At 33.6% G+C, this 20,332-nt stretch overlaps 3 protein-coding genes across 3 annotated transcripts; 1 reads left to right on the forward strand and 2 right to left on the reverse strand.

The window, feature by feature from the left end:
- Window positions 1–12,171: 12,171 nt before the first annotated feature.
- On the reverse strand, window positions 12,172–13,463 carry N7471_006584 (acyl-CoA desaturase; the record flags this gene model as incomplete). The annotated part of the gene is made up of 3 exons (XM_057279303.1): window positions 12,172–13,178; window positions 13,250–13,270; window positions 13,358–13,463. 3 exons carry the CDS (start codon window positions 13,461–13,463, stop codon window positions 12,172–12,174), a joined length of 1,134 nt encoding a protein of 377 aa, XP_057138913.1.
- An 873-nt stretch (window positions 13,464–14,336) lies between these two features.
- Window positions 14,337–14,618, forward strand: N7471_006585 (uncharacterized protein; the record flags this gene model as incomplete). Its single annotated transcript, XM_057279304.1, has 1 exon — window positions 14,337–14,618. The coding sequence occupies one exon, from the start codon at window positions 14,337–14,339 to the stop codon at window positions 14,616–14,618; it is 282 nt and encodes a 93-aa protein (XP_057138914.1).
- Window positions 14,619–17,718: 3,100 nt separating this feature from the next.
- On the reverse strand, window positions 17,719–19,541 carry N7471_006586 (Major facilitator superfamily domain general substrate transporter; the record flags this gene model as incomplete). Its single annotated transcript, XM_057279305.1, has 5 exons — window positions 17,719–18,133; window positions 18,185–18,935; window positions 19,003–19,218; window positions 19,280–19,387; window positions 19,445–19,541. 5 exons carry the CDS (start codon window positions 19,539–19,541, stop codon window positions 17,719–17,721), a joined length of 1,587 nt encoding a protein of 528 aa, XP_057138915.1.
- Between the last annotated feature and the right edge of the window lie 791 nt (window positions 19,542–20,332).

The raw sequence follows: 20,332 nt of genomic DNA on the forward strand, positions 1-20,332 counted from the left end.
CTAAAGTTGCTAGAAATAAAGCTAGCGAGGCAGAAATAGATAGAGATATAGAAACTAGGGAGATAATACTACTAGCGCCCTTTTTAAAAACAGATGCTATTTTTCCTTTGACCCTATAGTCAATATTAGGATTAACGCCTAGGTAGTTAACAAATAAAGAGCTAGTATAGTCTTAAGATAGCTTACTAGGAAGCTTTCTAGCAGATATTCTATCTTCTCCACCCCTACCACTAACCTTACCGTCGCCGAATTTATTAAATTTATCACTATCGCTATCGATTCTATCGAATAAGACCCCTACTCCACCTATATATACCCTAAACTAGCCGTTTCCTAAATAGAACGAGCCTTTATTATCGCCAGATCCGATCTTAGTGATACCGTCGATCGAAACTAGGGGGGTGGAAGTGGAAGAAGAAATAGATAAAGATAAAGAAGAAGTGTAAAGATAGATTTAGCGAGAACTATCAATTTAAAGAGAGCTATCATCCTAGCCGTTACTAAATAGAGAGCTAGAAGATAGAGAAGATAGAGCACTAGCACTAAGGGATATATCTAGTGATATTAATATATCAAATGTTATAACCGGAAGAAGAAATAGGAAACTAAGGGTGGACTATAACTATATATACCTATCTCTAGAAACCTACTAAGAAGAAACACCTAGCATACTCTATACCTTTATAATAAGTATAGGAGTAAGATTTAGCTAGGCTAGGCTTTATAGAGATTAATTGCCACTAGAGCTAAAGAACTGGATAGAATTAGAAGCCTATCTATATAGTAAGGAATTTAAAGTGGTAGCTAGCTTCGAAGTTAGGACACTAGATAAGAAAGGGATATATAGTCTTATCCTAACGCCGAATATAAAAGGGATATAGGTCTTACTATTAAAGTGGGTATTTACCTATAAATTTGATGCTAATAGCTACCTAAAAAAATATAAAGCTAGAATCTATAGAGATCTATAGTGGCTATCTATAGAGGAAAAGAGAGCTACTACCCTCGCTATTAAAACTACGAGAGCTATATTTATATTAGTGGTAGCATTTAATCTTAATATAGTGTAGAGAGATATTATTACTATATTTCTAAATTTAGTATTATAAACTAAGGTTTATACTAAGTGCCCGCTAGGTTTTAAATAATTAGGCTATTATTAGCGGCTCTATAGAGCGTTATACGGCCTACGTCTATCACCTAGATTATAGTAATAAGAAGTAACGAGGGTTCTAGTAAAACTAGGGCTTACTCTAGTTCTAGAAGATCCCTATATTTTTACTACCGATAGTATTATCGTCTTCTTTTATATAGACAATATTATTATAGTAAACCACCTAGATCTAGTCTATATAAAGAAGGCTACTAATCTAGATTAATAAATAAAAAAGTAGTGGGAATTAAGAGAGCTAGATACTAGCTAGTTCTTAAATATATATATAATTCGGGATCGAAAATAAAAGAAGCTATAGCTATACTAGGACTTATATATTAAGAGTATAGTAACTAGGTATAACCTAGTTATAGAGAGGAAGATTAGCTCCCTAATAGCAACTAAACTATTACTACCCTTCGAGGGGGTGGCTTTAGTATATTAAGTTCACTAATTTTAATAGAAGGTTAGCTCTACTTAGTATAGTACGACTATAACTAGAGTAGATACCGTGAAAGCCACGTTAAAAGTGGCTAAATTTCTTATAAACCCTAGTCCGAAATATATCGACGCTATCGATAGAATCATCTAGTATCTATATAAAACTAGGTTCTAGGCCATTAAATATAGAACTAGAGATTAAGAATAAGAATAAAATAAAAACCATATAAACTATAGTTTATAACTAGTAGCGAAGTTAGTTAAATTCGTAAGCGATACTTCCTTTAGAGATAATAAAGATAGGAAAAGCTTAGAGGGTTATATCTATAAGTTATATAGCGGTCTAATTAATTAGAAAGCGTCTAAGCAAAAGACTGTTATAATATTAACCACTAAAGCTAAACTTCTTACTCTCGCTAAGGCCGGTAAAACCGTATAATAGTGGCGCCGAGTACTAAATTTATTAGGATTTAAACCCGATCACCCCTTATCTATTATATATAATAACTAGCAGATAGTCGATCTACATATAAAGGAAGGGGCGGGTATATATACGAAGCTTTAGTATATAGATATCAATCGGTGCTAGATAAGATAGGAAGTTAGCGCTAGTCGAGTTCATATTAACTAGGTTCCTACTATAGAGATGCCGGCAGATAGCCTAACGAAGCCACTACCAAAGCAGAAGCAGGCGATCTTTAGAGAGATAATCGGTATGCGAGAGATTAGTCATCTAATTAATAAGAAGAGAGATTGAAAGAAAGAGAGATCAGTCAACTAATTAACGAGAAAAGGGATTAGTCATCCCAGAAAACAGAGGCTATTTTGAAGAAAGGCCAGAAATAAAGGAATTAGCAGTTCTTAGAGCCAGGAAAATTGAGCTCTAAAAAACTGGGGGGTGTGTCGAATACTAAAGGTTGCATATATAGTGGAAACAGGTATTAATACCCAGAAAATCATGTGACCAATGGTACAATCCATACCATATAAAAGTGCATATTACAGTTAGTTATCTATGTCCGCACAGATTGTTGAAACCGCGGGTTTTATCATTTTAGTTAGTTAGAGATTCCAATATATCTGATTTTGTCCATACGTTATCATACAGCCAGATTTCTGTCAGTTTATATAGTAATCGGATATACTATTAGTATTACTGTAATTGACTAGAGAAAGTAGTGATTTTAAGATAAAAGCGGTAAGGAAAGCGGTTAGTGGATACCTAAATATTCTAGTAAGGGGGTATAGGAATAGCTAGGGGGGGCAAATATATTAATCCCCAAATTTTACTAGGATAATCTAATAATTCTATATTATTTTATACCCTATACGATATATATATACTAACCGCTTAATAATATTCCTTTCTAGGCATTAAAATACTATTTTCGAAAGAATAATAATACGGCTGTTTAATAGGGTAGATCGGTTAAATTAAAGTCCGATTTCTCTACTAATATCTATTAAATACGGCTTTTAGTATTTAAAAGCCGTATAATCCGGTATAGCTTTATTAAATATAGAATCTACCCTATTAATTATAAAGAAGGCCTTATAAAAATAGGGTAGGAACTAGAGCTTCTAACTAATCTAGTCCTTTAAATATTCGATAGTAATAATCCCCTCCCTAGTTAAGCTTAGTATATAGTTCGCTAACTAAAACTATAGAAAAGCTTCGATCTCGGATCGTTAAATTTAAAATAAAAGTGCCTAAAATTAAGTTATTTTCTTTAAAGATATAGCGTTAGTTAGACCCTATTTTATAGGGTAGTCTTACCCTAGCGGAAGCGGGCGCTTAGTACGCTAGTAATAATATTAAAATTTTAGACTATAAAAATCGCTAGGAAGCTAAAAAATCGAAGCGATAGGTTAATATAGGTAGCGCTTAATCTATTTATAATTTAAAAAGGTATATAAAAATAAAGGATATAGATAAAAGGCGCCAAATAATTCACTAGGCTAGAAAATAGTATATAGTAACTATAACTACTAGAGCTACTCTCTCTATATAATAGTATAAAGAAGATAAGATTGATAGCTAGGGGGGTAAAGCGGAAGCTAAGGAACCTATATAATATAAATTTATTATAGATACTATAGGTAAATAGCTTCAAATTAAAGGTTTTATTATATAGCTCTTCAAAAATTATAATCAGTATAAAATTATAATTAGTGTGGTACGGCCCCAAACCCCGAAGGGGTTAGGGGCGAAAGCGAAGGGCCGAGTAGATAGTAAGACTATTTATCTAATATATAAGTTAGAATATAATAGACTATATAGATTTAATAGTCTTATTATATATTTTATAGCTTTTTTAATATTTACTTTTCTAATAGTATTCTAATAATTAACCCTTTTAATATATTTATTTATTAAAGATATTCTACTATAGCTAGCTTTTAGATAATTAAGGATTTAATTATAATTCTTATATATTATATCAGGTTTCCTCTTATAATTATCGGCTATCTAGTCGAATTTACCCTGATATTCAATAGAATATTTCTTATCCTATTTTATCTTCTTCTACTTCCTAAAATATATATAGATCTATTAAGGTATGAAATTACTATTATTCTATATAATTAGGACTAATCTATTATAAATTATTAGAGATAGAAGAGGGTAATAAAAGTTATATAAAATTAGAAGAAAGTAAAGAGCTTTAGCTCTTTATAGATTTAGATATCTAGAGCTAGAGAACTAATAGATCGTTAGTAAAGTTAAATAAGATATTATTAAACTAACTATTATTATTATAGAGAGATAACTATAAATTAGAGAAAAGCGAACGCTAAGATATAATAATTATATATATACTTCTAATATAATTAAATAATAGATAAAAGAATTAAAAAGGATATACTTTTTCTTATTATAATTATAACCCTTAAATAAATATATAGTAGGACTAACTATAGATTTTAGTATCTTGGTTACTATAAATAGATATATTATATTTATAGACCTACTTTGGTTTAATTTTTCGCTAATTAGCTATATATTTATATGTTATAAAGGTTACCCGCTAAATTACTTGTAAAATATAAGGGTTACCCTTATAATCTATAATTAAGTCCTAATAGTTTTAAGCTCTAGTTTAAATAGGGGTATAATCTTTAATTACTATAGTATTTCTAATAGATCTAAATAAAATAAAATTTAGTAAGAGAATTTATATTAAAGATAGAAAGATAAAATAATAGAATTTAGCTAAGGTATAGACTCTATACTTACTTATAAGTAAAATATATATTTCTCTTATAATATACATAAACTACTAAAATATCCTTATATTATAACTTAATCTAGATTCTAGTATTTTTATTTCTTAAAACTAGTATAAGATATATTATAAATAAGATATATTTTATACTCTTTAGGACAAAGAGCCTAAACTTATCCTAATCTCAGATATTAGGATATAATAGAATTTAACCCTATTAATACTTCGGCGACTAAAAAGACTATAACTAGTATTCGATACCTTCTACTTATAGTATAAATAGCCTTACTTTATATTAAGCCTAGAAGAATAGAGGTAGATTAAATATCTACTCTTCATTTTTAAACTATTCTATAAGTTTATAAGTCTTATATTTACGACTAAAGACTCGAGTATTTATCTTATCTTTAATATATATAACCGCTTTTTTAACTATTTTAAAAAGGTAATTACTATATTTAGATAGAAGAAGGTTCTTTAGAAATAGCTTATATAATCTATCTTTAAAGCTATATTAGAAAAGCTTCTAAAATATTATAAAGATATAAATAGTATTAATATTACTAGCTAGTTCTTTAAACAAAAGAGTGCATTTCAACGAAAATACTAAATATAGAGAGTAAAAGAAAAGGAAGAAGAGGATTAGCGGGTATAAGGTCCTTTATAGGGCCTTAGTGTAAACTATATAAATACTATCCTCTAAGTGTCTTAACCCGATAGGCGGTTAGTAACGGTAGAACTATAGTTATTATATCTAGATTATAATATAACCTCTAGCTACGAACATATTTAGTCCCTAAATACCGGTTTAGTATTATTAATATAATTATCTAGGAAGTTATTATACTATACTACTTTAATCTATTCCTATAGATATAGGGGAGGGCCTAGTTTTATTAGATATTAATTATAGAATTCCTATAAATTCTATAACGTATATTTAAAATTACTAGTAGGGTATTATTATAAATCTATATTATAATCTAGCTATTATACTCGGTATTATAACTTCTAGTAATAAGTTCTTATATTAAGTATTTTTTTAACTTCTTACATATATTTCTAGGAGGTTATAGGGGTTAGATAGTAGGAAGGAAAAACTAAAGATAAAAGGTAAGAAAGCAAAGAGATAAATTGTTATATTTTATTAATTAAAGTATATTTAATATAAAGAAGATATTATCTATATTATAAAAAATTATTATCTCGGTAGTTATAGTCTTATTCATCTCTTTTAAAAATAGATCAAGATAGATCTAATTAAATGTGTTATCGTTATAATAATAGACTTAAAATGCATCATATAGTTATATTATTAAATCGTTATTAGATCATTATTTTGTAATATTGCATTTTTAATAAATGTATTATATAGTTATATTTGTAATGTTGCATTTTAATGATGCATTGTATGGCTATATTTATTAAATCATTATTTATAATGTTGCATTTTAGTAAATTTTGAAATGCATTATATAGTTTAGATCACTATATTAGAAGTATTAAACTTAACTACATATAATATTATAATCCACTTTTATTTTTAAATATGACACTACTTTACGCACTCGATTCTTACCGGTATAATAAGTACGGCGATATACTAAATTAATTAATATTAGGGTAAGCGAGCCTTTATTAAGAGCGAATACTATATTTAGAGAACCGGAAATAAGATCTAGATAATAGGCTTAACTATAATATAGTATCTAATCTACTTTATCGATACTATTATAATTTAGCTAGTAGTATTTACCTTTATAGGTAGTAAAACTAATAGTAGATTTAGGAGAACTAGTAGTATCTTAGTATTTAAAGGTTATAAGACTATTCTTTATCTAGGTACTAATATCTACTTTATTAAGAGTAGATATCGAAATTAAGCTAGACTATAGATTAAGTACTAGCTATGCCTTCTATAAAGTAAGAGAAGGAAGATACTTAGTAGAATTATAGTTTAGAAGTTATAAAATAATATCTCTATATCCTTCTATATAAAAGATATTACTAGTAGTAGTAGTAGTAACTAGTAGTATATACTATCTAAAGTTTATAAATATAGATCGGTAGGGAGTTATATATATAGAAGTTCTATAATTAATTATCTACTGTAAGATATCGTTATTATTATTAGTAGTAGTTAAAGCTTCCATTAAGATAATATAGGAGCTCTACACTATATTTATAAAGAGTGTATTTATAAAAATATTATTATATTTAGTAAGGGGATCTCCTAATAGTAGGCCTTACTAAAGAGCGGGATAGGAATACGGAGTAAAGATTATATTTGTACCTTATTATAGTAGTTAGTTTAAGATAATATAACCGCTACTATCTATATAACTAATAATCTAGCTAGGGATAGGGATAGGAACTTACTAAGTTTAAGGTTATAGTTATTATATTATAGTTATATTAGTGGAGCCTTTAGGTTTTAAAAGGTACTTTAATAAGAAGTGGTTTCCTATAGTTTTATAGTAAGAGTAGAAGATAATATTCTCTTTTTAGATAAAGTCGGTCTTTTTTTTAGACTTCTCTTTATCCTTATTATTATTATTTAAATTGGATTAATTTCTACCCTTCTTATCCTTTTTCTTATTATTATTAGATACTAAAGCTTAGTTAGTAGAAGTTATATTAGTAGATAACTTTATAGATCTAAGGTTTTAAGAAAGTCGATAGAGTTTAATAAAGAAGTTATTATAAGTAATATTAGTTATAAGACTTAATAGAAAAGTCCTCTTTAAAGGAATTAGCGAAAAGACTATTACCCTACTTATATCTATCTATAAATATCTAAAATTAATAAAGTTTAATATCTTAAAGATAAGAGATTATAATCTTATTTTAGATATTTTATGGTTTAGGAAGTATAATCTAAATATTAATTAGTAGGAGAGATATATCTTATTCGATAGATATAAGTATATAAAATAATATAATAACTATAAAATATATTAGAAGAAGTCTATCTAATAAACCGATAGTAGTAATAACTAGTCCTAAAGAAAGAGGACTAGGGTATTAGTTATAAATACTACTTTAAAATATAATAGACTTTTAAACATATCTATTAACTATTTTAGAAAGAATCTGAAGTACTTAAAGATTATATTAATAAGAATCTATAGAAGGGATATATCTATATCTTAAAGTTACTAGTAGAATATCTAATTATCTTTATATTAAAGAAAGATAGAAGTCTTCGACTTTATATAGACTATCGATATCTAAATTCGATTACTATTAAAGATTAATACTTATTACCTTTAATCTATAAGATTTAGGATTAGATTTAAGGAGTAAAGTACTTTTCAAAGTATAATATTACTAATATATATTATTATATTCGGGTTAAACTAGGCTATAAATAGAAAATAGTATTTATAATTAAATATAGATACTATAAGTATATAATTATACTATTCGGCCTTATTAATATACTAATAACTTTCTAGCGTTCTATCTTTAGCGTGTTAGAAGAGTATCTTAATATCTTTATTATTATATATTTAGATAATATTTTAGTATTCTCTAAAACGCCTAAAGATTATATTAAGTATAATAAGTTAATACTATATAAATTAAGAGCTATAAAGGTTACTTTTAAATTTAAGAAGTACGAGTTCTATATCTAGAAAATAGGGTTCTTTAGATATTATATTAGCCTAAATAGATTAGATATAAAAGAAAATAATATTAAAAGTATTATAGAATAGCTTATATCTAGAAATATTAAAGAAGTATAATAGGTTTTTAAACTAGCGAATTACTATTAGAAAATTATCGATAGGTATACTAATATAGTAACCGGACTTTACCGATTTACTAAAAAAATATAAATATTATATAAAATAATATAGTAGAGATATTATTCTAAGAGGTAAAGAAACTATTTAATAAATAGACGATTATAACTACTTTTAACTATAATTTATTAATTATATTAGAAATAGACGCTTTAGACTATATTTTTAAAGCTAGACTAACTTAAGAAGAAAATAGGACTTCCTAACTAGTTATATTTTAGTCTAGAAAGATAATCCCTATAGAGCTTAATTATAATATATATAATAAAGAACTATTAGCTATAATATTAGTATTCTAAGTCTAGAGAGTATATCTAAAAAAGTAAAATATACTATAATAGTATAGACTAATTATAAGAACCTTATATTCTTTATAATAATAAACGTGATAGGCTAAGACCCTATCATATTTAAAAGTTAATACTTCTACTATTATAATCCTATTAATATAACATATAAGTGATTTAAACTATACAATGCATTTTAGTTTAAAAATGCAACATTACAAATAATGATTTAATAATATAACCATACAATGTAAAATATAATATGAACATACAATGCATTATGCAACATTACAATATAACCATACAATGCATTTATTAAAATGCAACATTACAAATAATGATTATATAAACCATATAATGAATTTATTAAAATGCAACATTACAAAATAATGATTTAATAATATAACTATACAATGCATTTTAAATCTATCATTATGACGATAACACATTTAATTAGATCTATCTAGATCTATTTTCAAAAGAGATAAATAAGACTATAACCACCGAGATAATAATCTTTTTCGGAACATGGTCAATATCTTCTTTATATTGAATATACTTCAATTAACTAAAATATAACCTTTTTATCTCTTACTTTCTTACCTTTCATCTTTAGTTTTTCCTTCCTACCATCTAACCCCTATAACCTCCTAGAGACCCTTATATAATATAATTTTAGAATTATTTATTATAAAAGGATAGAGAATAGCTAAGTAGACGCTTTAAATATATAACTAGATTATAAGCTTAATACTAAAACCCGCTATATTAAAATAAAACTAAGATAGAACTATCTTATATAATAAATAAGTACTAGCTATAATAATAGAACTTAAAGATAATAAGTTCCTGTAATAGATTAGAGATATATTAGAGGGAGATATAATTAACTAACTTATCGGAATAGATAATAAACTTATTAAAAATAATAATAGATTATTCTATATATATAGACTAATATATATTCTAGTTAAATTTAATAAAGAAGTGATTAGAAGAAATTATAATAACCTTATATATAAATATATAGGAATAGAAAAGACTATAAAATAAGTTTTATAAAATTATTACTTTCTAAATATAAACTATAAGATCTAATTCTATATTTAGAAATATAATATATACTAGAGAAATAAACTAGTATAACATATACCTTATAGGGAATTATAGCTATCTAAAATACTATCTAATCTTTAAAAATAGATTACTATAGACTTTATTATAAAGCTACTAGTTTTAAAAAGGATATAATATAATTATAGTTATAGTTAATAGGCTTATAAAATATATCTATATAATTCTAATTATAAAAATTATTAATACTAATTAAATAGCGAATATTATATTATAATATATAATCGCGAATTATAGGATATTAAGTAAGATTATATTAGATAGGGATAAGGTATTTATATTAAAAATATACTAATTATTTATAGATTAGATAGGTATTAAATTTAGACTCTTTACTATATACTATCTATAAACTAATAGATAGATAGAAAAAGTAAACTAGATATTAAAATAGTACCTATAATACTATATAAACTACTAGTAAAATAACTAGATAGGACTATTATTAATAGTATAACTAGTATATAATAATATAGTATACTTTATAATATAAAAATTACTATTCTTTATTAACTATAGGTATAATCCTATAATTTTTAGATAACTAATTAGTAAGATAGCTATAGTAGAATTAGTAAGATTAAAGGCTAGCGAGCTAAAATAGTTATATTTATAATTATCTAAAGATATTAACTTTATTAATCTATAAATAAAGAAGTATTATAACTAATAATATAAGAAGGGACCTAATCTAAAAAGGGGGGAAAAGGTTTATCTTTTATACTATAATATTAAAATTAAGCGACCTAATAATAAACTAGACTATCTATAATTAGGACTATTTAAAATTAAAGAAAAATTAGGACTAATTAATTATTATTTAAAGCTACTAGAAAGTATATAAAAACTCTACCTAATATTTTATATCTTATTACTCGAATATATATTAAATAACGCTAAACTCGCGATAAATATAAAAATTAAAGAAGAAACTAAAAACGAATATTAGGATAAAGAAATTCTAGAAATAAAATATATAAGCGGAAAGCCTTATTATTTAATAAAATAGAAGGGGTATAATACCTCTAAAAATATATAGGAATTTATTAAAAATCTAAAGGGCTATCTTTAGCTAATTTAATAATTCTATTAGAAGAATTACTAACTAAAAAGGATAAATCTATCCCATCTAAAATAGAAGGGGATAAGGGACTAAATATCTAGGTTAGAGTAGGATCCTCTAATATAGCGGTAAGAATTTAAATATTATTAGTACTAGCTAAATAATCTAGCTTAATAAGATCTTTAGAACTAGGAGGATTTTTATTATCTAACTAATCTATTATAACTATATTATAATTTAATATTCGATTATTTCTTTTATAAAGGAACTACCTCTATTTTTATAGGCGAATAATTTTCGCTATTATATCCGATTACTATTTTTCAATATAGGAAATTATCTTAATTTATTAACGCTATAACTTAAGCTACTCTTATTTTACTACCGCGATTTCTATATCGAAATATTTTTAATTATATAATAAATAATTCTACTCTACTTTATTATAAAAACGTTTAGAATATTTCTTACTAAATTTAATATAAAAAGTATAGTTTCGATTCTTAGAATCTATAATATAATAGCGACGAGTAGAAAGATAGCGATTATAGGGACTATCGATAATAAAACTATTTTATTTGATTAATTTACTCTAAATTTTATAATTCCGTTTCCTAGGTATATTATTAATAGGTATATTATAAAAGGTATATATATAGCTAAAGGGGAAATAATAAAAATAAAAATAAAAATAAAAATAAAAATAGAAAGAAACTACTACCTGCTTAAAAAAAGACTATAACTTTATAGCTTTAAAGATAAAACCCTAAGAGAGAGGGAGGTAATATAAGCTGATTTATAATAGCGGCCAGCAGTGGACATACCTAAAGTGGCTAGTGGATGTGTGTTACTAGCAAAAAAATAGTGTGTTAGTAGTCATTCTCATGTTCAAATTGGTGGCATATAATCTTTCTGCAATCCATAATTCTTTTTCTTTAAAGGTTTTAGGAGAATTTATTCAATCTTGCCCACCGTGTCGGTAAACCATCTTATTGTAATTGTCCTTTGATACCGATTTGTTCGATTGCTGTCCGTCTATACTCATACCCAGTTTCAATCACTTGAAGTCGGTTGCAGGTCCATCTTGGAGAACAGCAATCCGCATTGTCGTCAAAATGTGTCTCGCATGAGGAGAATGACCATGAAAGCCATTGAACGCAGCCGTCCCGTCATTCGCAAGAACTTGATGTAATAAATCTCTCCCCCCGGGGTGTTCTCCCATAAAATCCGATATATCATGTATGACCCCATCGATGCACACCAGACATCGGCCGGTATTGGCTTGGCTAATGAATTCCGTCCACTGCATCGTTGGAAGGGTTGAAAGTATCCGGCGATCATCTTCAACACGCTCGTCTTTCTCCCTGTTTTGAACTCTGCGTATCTGCCTCTCAATTTCAAAGTCGGATACCTTTACTAGGTTCGACGCAAGACCAAGCTGACACCATAGCCGGATCATCCACTTAGACAAGTCGACTTCGTACCACTGTATTCCATTGCGAAAGTCTGTCGGGAATGTATGATGGAAGTTGTGCCATCCCTCGCCACTGTTGACAACTCCAAGAAAAATGTTGTTCACTGCACTGTGCTTCGCTGAATATGGCTTTTTGCCTCCCCACTCGGAGTGGGCGAGGGAATTGGTGAGGGAGGTAACTTGGAGGTAGAGGAAAACACGAAGGAAACCAGCATAGATAAGACCTCCCTGCCAGTCATTCCATCCATAGTGGGCAATTATTGTCGGTAGTCCGAAGCAGCCAAGCGCGGCAATGATAAAATAATACTTATCTTGCCACAGGACTACCGGGTCATCTTTGAGGTCAGCGATGTTGACCGGGCCCCATGTCTTGGGCGTGTATCCAAGGAGCCAGCCTACATGGCAAAAGAAGAATCCTTTTCGAGAATCATAGGGATCTTTGTCTGTATCAAGGTACCAGTGATGTGCACGATGGTGTGTTACCCACCAAAGGATTGACCATTGGAGTTGAGCACCACCGAAAATTGCCAAGAACACCCTCAAAGAAAGGGAGGCCTCGTATGACTTGTGGGTCCACAAACGATGGTACCCTACACAAAAAATAGATGTTAGATTTGGAAGAATATCGTGATATCTGGCCTCAGAATGCTGGCGAACTAACCGGCTGTGATTCCGATGTTACCTATGCAGTAAAGAATCAAAGTCAATAAAGCTGTTTTGAGGCTCAAGTGGACTAATGGAATACATAAGACCAAAAACACTGGAATACCAAGGATGACGATAACGTGTGGCATATATAGATTCTGGTAATAGTGATTCCAGGGTAGAGGAGGCAATGGATCTGGAGACCCAGTGGCGTTGGTTTGCACTTGCATGGATGCGGCAACCTGTCGGTCAGGCCAAATAACAGCCAAGTGATAGTCTCTGTGTCCGAGTAACCTTGGCGGGAAAAACCAGGCATGTTATATATCTCTAAATTATGCTCAGTTTGGTCTTCTCGCTGCCCCTTTTGGCTTGACCTATGTGTGAAGTATCGGAAAACAAAATGCCCCCCTTGCATTGCGCATTCTACTTCATCTCTACATATGTAGAAAAAGAGAATGTATGATTTTATCCATACCAATCAATAATGTTAAGAAATGTCTTCTCGATCCGTTTCTATGTGCCAGCAACCCTCACTCACTTCTTTCATAGCCGTAGAAACGTTCAACATTCCGCGAGAAAATGAAGCAGATGTATCACCTGATATTACATACCAGGATATTCAAGATTGGCATTTTCACCAAAACTATGGCCAAACACCAGACATTTTTAGCCCCGCTGAGACTAAACGTGTATATCTCAAACTAATATTAATAAATAGGCTACTTGAATCGTCAATGAAGAACACCTTTGCTGGTTCCAGTTTTGTGTCCCCTCTAAATCAAGACGCAGGCGATCACCAGGGATGTGGGAATTCTATGACAATAAATCTATTTTTTGTGACAGGTGGGTCGGAATTTTTAGGTACAGCCATTGTCTATCGGCTGCTCAATCGTTCGTCTGCGTATCATGTATACTTGCTCTGTCGCGGGGGACTGAGGTAAGCTGCTCATCTTTTGAAAACCTTGAACCAAAGCGATGCAACGGGACTAACTAGGATTGGACATAGAAAGCTCTAACAAAGATGGGAACAGTGGCTTGCATCTGCCATAATTAATAAGCGTTGTGATTAGGACCGCTTATCCATCTTGGATGGAGATATCACTATGTATGATATGGGACTCTCACAAATGGAATTGGAAACCTTACGGTATACCACCAACATTGTCATCCACTCCGGGTCATCTATTAATCTTGGAAAGTCACTACATGATTCTTCATCGTTAGAAGCAGTAATCGGGGCAAGCGTTACCGTTGCAGACCTTGCTTTTGCGTGCAAAAAGCTTGAGCGCTTCGTTTATGTCTCCACGGCGTATGTTAACGCCTACCTTCACCCCCGAAGTCCTGGCCTTGACATTGAGATAAAGGATAATCTCTACAAACTCTAAAACCAAGGTGACCCTATTGATAAGTGGATCCAAGTGCAGAAGTACGGCACGAGCGATACGTATCAGTCTGAGGATTTCCCATGGGCGTACGCCTATACGAAGTATCTCACTAAGCGAGTCCTCTTCCACATATTCTGTGACCAAGATACAAAAAGAAAATTGCTTATTATTCGCCTATCTACGATTGGACTAGCTCAAATCTTTCCTTTCCCTGGATACCATATGCCTATGTCCACCCCATCTACAGTGATGGCCGCAGCATTTGCATTGAGCCCTTTTCGGAGGGTAAAGACTGCGAGCTGTATGACAGTACCAGAAGAGAAGGTCCACTTTGATGACGTTCCAGTTGACGTTGTTGCCCATCGTTTACTTATTCACCTGGCCGCGGGGACTGATGGTTGTGTTCACGCTGTTAGCGGCCATACAGCCCCAATGAAGACTCAGGCTTGGATTAATCAAGCTGTGAAAGTCGGATCAATTCCCCAAATTCCGTGGACGGTGAAGACTCTATGAATAACGGCTAATTGGAAGTCTCAAGAACAAGATTCGTTTATTCGCTTATACGTGGTCCTAGGGAACTCATGCCTATTTTCAGATGACCTAACTATAGCCCTGAGCGAAAGGTTCCCTCAAGAGAAACTTCCGGGTCTGCAGCTTTTCACTCGTATTTATTTGAGTGATCAGCTATTGGATAGGACAAGGCATATTCGCTATGCCATGGACAAGCTTGCACAAAGATCTATATGGGCTTGGTTGATTCTGAATATCTTTTATCGCAACTTCGGTTACGCCAAGTGAGAAGCATCTATATCGTTTCTTCTTCATTGAGACCAGCAAGCGACATGGGCGGTGCATGGTGAGCTTGGTCCCGACCTTTATTTTTGTCTTGTTCATCGCCAGCTTTTACTTTCAGAACGCTGGGGTGAACATCCAAAAATATCAGCTCGGTCTCCTGCAGAGCATATTATACCAGATTCTTGGCTTTGAGCCGCGATTGGTCCCTAGGATCTGTTCTAAGCATCAGGGGTCAGAACCTTGGGGTATCACCGAGTTAATAGATACCTTTTCCCGTCTAGCTGATACCGCGTCTTCCGCAAGGTTTTGCCTATTCATTGATAGACTTAATAAATATGACGGCAAGTGGAGATGATTCATATCCTAAAGAGCCTAGCCCAATCCGAGAACTTCAAAGTATGCGCATCCAGCCGGCCCTAGACAGCCTTTGAAGAAGAGCTGAGTAGCTCTGACTGGATGTTTGTGCTACAACATTTTACCAGGGATGACATGAAGAATTATAAGGAATCAATGCTTCTTGAAAACGACAAATTCAAATTCCTTGCGGCAAAGGACCATCGATGTAGCGCGCTTAGATTGGAAATTTCCCAAAGAGCAAACGGGGTTTGGCTATGGGTATTTCTAGTTGTCCGGGACCTCCTACGTGATATCACTGCCAGAGAAACGTATGATACGTTGGAGAAACGTCTCAATAGCCTACCTCGAGAGTTGAACGCGTACTTTGTCCGAATTATAGATCGAATGATCCGTTCTTCCACGCAGATACAGCCCGTATCTTTCTCATTGCCATTGAGTCTATACGGCCTTTTCCATTTTTTCACTTGACCTTCTGAAGAAAGAGTCAAAAGACAGGACTACGCGTATGAGCTGGAGCAAATGAGCAAAAGCACCTCTCACTTCCCCATCCTGGATGATCTCGATGCTGTTATGTCGGTCCATCCACAGACCGAACTCAACCACTGGAAAAATGGTCGCGATTCACCAACCAGTACCAGATTTGTTCAATGGGTTGAGCGTGGACAGTGCTCCTTTCTTGGTTTGGCAATACAAGCCCGCTTGCGGCTATATATCGAACGTGTTTTGGCTATCGATCAATCCAAATCAAATAAAAGAGGTCGACCGCTCTTAGACTATGCTCTTCGACCGACCAGAGTCACACCAAGCGATCTTCCGTACTCCCATGAGCGAGAATATGTGGGCATTGAAACATATATTGTAGCTACGCTACTAGACCGCGATGTTGACCCATACCAAGTTGTTCACATATATGGAGGCCAAACCCCTTGGCGATTATTTTTCCTGTCTTGCTACGAACGGTGCAAGGACCTTCCTGCCAATAACAACCCATATTTTGATGTTGCGAGCTTGTTTGTCCAGCATCATGCAGACTTGGGCCAGATCATACATTTACCTCCCATACAGACCCATGCTGGGACAACCGCTCGATACAAGACTTAACTATCGAAATGAGCCAAGCAACGGCCTAGGAACAATTGACTGAAGTATTCAAATCGAGACAAATGATGGACCTGAACAGCAGTATGCAAGAGGCGAGGCTTAGGGCGCAGGGCCGGGACCTGGGATGGCTGGGGTGGACCAGCGACGATCACTAGGAGGCCATTGGTGTCTGATCTCTCTTGTACATTGCTCGGTGTCCGTTAACAGTGACCGATGTAAACTTGACAACGTGACTCAATAATTGGTTTAATGAAGAAATATTTAGGCGAAGAGTGGGCAAATAACAGTATCCAGGCTACAACCTTGGAAGCGCACACACTGCTTGTCAGCAGAGAGCCTCACGTGTAACTGAAATACCCCGGAATCAATGCGGGGACCTTACGTGGCTCTCGCGGAGAGCTGCGCAGGAAAATTTGCGGGCCTCAGGCGTCAATGGGCACAGCTAGGTATCTATACAGACAGATCAACAAACGTCATTTTCGAGATTCCTATGACTTCGTACTTCGCTGTTGTCTGGGCACGGCACCCGGCCAGCAGAGGGCCACATGGCAGAGGAGGCCAACAGTGATTATATCATGATCTATCATTCATCGGTATACAGTTGGTGCCTCAGGCATTTAAAACCCCGTGATAATACAGCCCTACTTTATAACACCTAGCTATTACGACAACTGTCAAAATGAAGCCTCTTGTTATCATTTTTTATAAACCAATTTCATGTATACATATGTAAACATCTAACACAAAACATCAGGATATTCTATATTTACCACCGCACAAAGTTTGCCACAGGCCCTGCCAAAAAAAAAAAAAAAAAAAAAAAAGAACCGTCCATTACACCCAGAAATTAAGCAGTCTCAGGTTGCGAGGTATTCCCCGCGGTGTCACTAATGTCACCAGACTTCCCCTCATCAGCAGCACCAAATCCATACTGAATAGCGACACGCTCAATATCCTCATCAGAAAGGTAAGGTAGCTCATTTGCAGCGCGCACGTAGCTGATATTTTCCGAGAATCCCTTGGCGAAGATCAGGTCAATTTCCTCCAGAGAACGGCGGGCGGTCTCGGGATAAAAAAAGTAGATAATGGGCAAGAAACAGGCGTTCATCGCGGCAAAGAAGAGATATGTTCCCCATTTAATCTTTTCGATCATGATTGGAGTAACCATAACAATCAAAAAGTTGAAAAGCCAGTTGGAACATGTCGAAAGCGCGTTGGCTTTGGCACGGGTCTTGATCGGGCTGATCTCGGCCGGGTACAACCTAGGAATGCATTAGTATCACATCGATTTCAAGTTTGGGCCTAAAACGCACCAGGGCAATGGCAACCAAGTAGCACCAAAGCTAGCAATGTAGATAAAAAGACCGAAAGCAGCACCCTTAGCTGGGCCGGACTTGTCCGGAACCAAGCAAGCGAAGGTAATGAGCATTGAGACCATCTGGCCAATGGTACCGTAGAGAAAAAGCTTGCGACGACCGACTCGTTCAATTAAAAACCAAGAAGCAGTGGCAAAGATAGAGTAGACAATCATGTTGACACCTCCTAGAATAGATGGAAGCTTTCCCTCTAGCTTGATTGAGTCTCTGAAGAGGATAGGCAAGTAGTAGATAACAGCATTGCAGCCACCAATCTGCTGCATGAGCTGGGACGAAACTCCGAGGAGCATACGACGGAAGTGCTGAGTTTTGCCACCGGTGAAGACGGCGGACATTGGGGTAGTCTTCCCCATCTGGCCAGAGGCGCGGATAGAATCCATGATGATGTTCTTTTGTAGGGTCACCTCGTGGGAGTCTGGTTCGGCGCCTAGGAGTGCAGCAATAACCTTCTCACCTTCCTCATAGCGTTCACGCGTGAAAAGCCAGCGCGGAGATTCAGGTAGAAGGATCATACCGACGATAATGAATAAGCCAAACACACACTGGAAGGCAATAGGAAAACGCCAAATCACATCAGGGGGACCATATGATGCACCAAAATCAATCCAATAAGCAATCAGTGTACCAAAGGCAATGGTACCACCCTCGATACAGATAAGAAGACCACGGTTTGATGTTCGAGAGCACTCTAAATTCAAAGTTAGTAGTCTGTCTCAGTGCTAATAAGATCCTACGCCAATTCATTGAATACTTACCGGCCTGATAGGTGGGAATGGTAGAAGTGTTCATTCCGTTGCCCACACCAGTGATTATACGTCCGATAGTAAATTGCGCGAGAGGCTGATTGCCAGCATAAGAAGTCACCTGCACAATAACACCGAGGATCATGATGGTCGCACCGGTTATGATACCCCTGCGACGACCGAGCCAGTCACCCCAGATGAGCATGAAGATGGCACCAAAAAGACAGCCTGGGGTTGTTTTAGTATCAAACTGGAAACAAGACGGAGACTAATCCTAGAAGGGACGTACCAATTTCATAGATAGCAGTGACCGTGCCCTGCATAGTCGCATTGCCTCTTAACTCGGTCAGTATATCAGTGAAGTCCGGAGCGTCAATGATACTACTCATAACACCCTCTACACCAGATCTTTATTAGCATAGAGCTATACCTAGTTTAGGATAACAGCGCATACGATCATAACCAAATAGTAGGAAACCCATTGTCGCAGTCGTGGTAACTGCACGCGACAAGAGCCTGCCAGACATGCCAGCGAAGGTGGGAACAACCATGATGGTTCCAGGTAGCCCAATAAATATAAGGATGATTCAATGATTGTGAACTAGATGGCTATCTACGAATAGATGCTGTTCAAGTATAGAAGGAAAAAAAGGGAAGAAGAACCGTCCCTGGGGAGGGGAAGATGCTTATATACACATGGCTCTCCGCGCCAGACGACACAAATATGCCTCGGAATATGCCGTGTCCGTGTCTCCCCACAGTACCTGGGGATTCTCCATGGCGGAGACTGGGGAGTTAGAAAAAGGGGCAAAACAGAAAAGAAAAAAGAAAAGAAAAGAAAAACAAGTACTCCGTAGAGGTCAAGGGTAGTTGTAGACTAGACTAGGAAAGTGGAGCAAAAAATTCACAAATCAGCGATCTCACCTGCAGACGCCCCGAAAGCTAAGACTAAGACTAAGACTAAGACTAAGAGTAAGCCTAATTAAGGCTAATTCAAGAATATTGGCAATTCCTTTTTGGCTGAGAATGAAATCTTGGTTGTTTTCTTTTGGGTTATTAGTTAAGGACTAGTTATGTATTTGTGTATGCAACACAACGTATGAATATAGTTAGATCTACCTATATCCATATATCTACCTACATATATAGGTATAACTATAGTGAAGTGGGCATGTTCTACCCCGTACTTCTATAAGGATATTCAATTCTTCTTCATTCCTTCTACGGTTATTCCATTATTCCATTTGACACGTGAGATGAGACACGTGAGACGCTAACCACGACACCTCCGAGGTCCTTGATCCAGCCTCATTCGCCCAGTTCGCCCAGTTCGTCTCCACAA

The sequence above is a fragment of the Penicillium samsonianum genome (genome assembly GCF_028829775.1).
Source record: "Penicillium samsonianum strain IBT 33392 chromosome Unknown utg000003l_segment0_segment0, whole genome shotgun sequence".
Taxonomy (NCBI): Eukaryota; Fungi; Ascomycota; class Eurotiomycetes; order Eurotiales; family Aspergillaceae; genus Penicillium; species Penicillium samsonianum.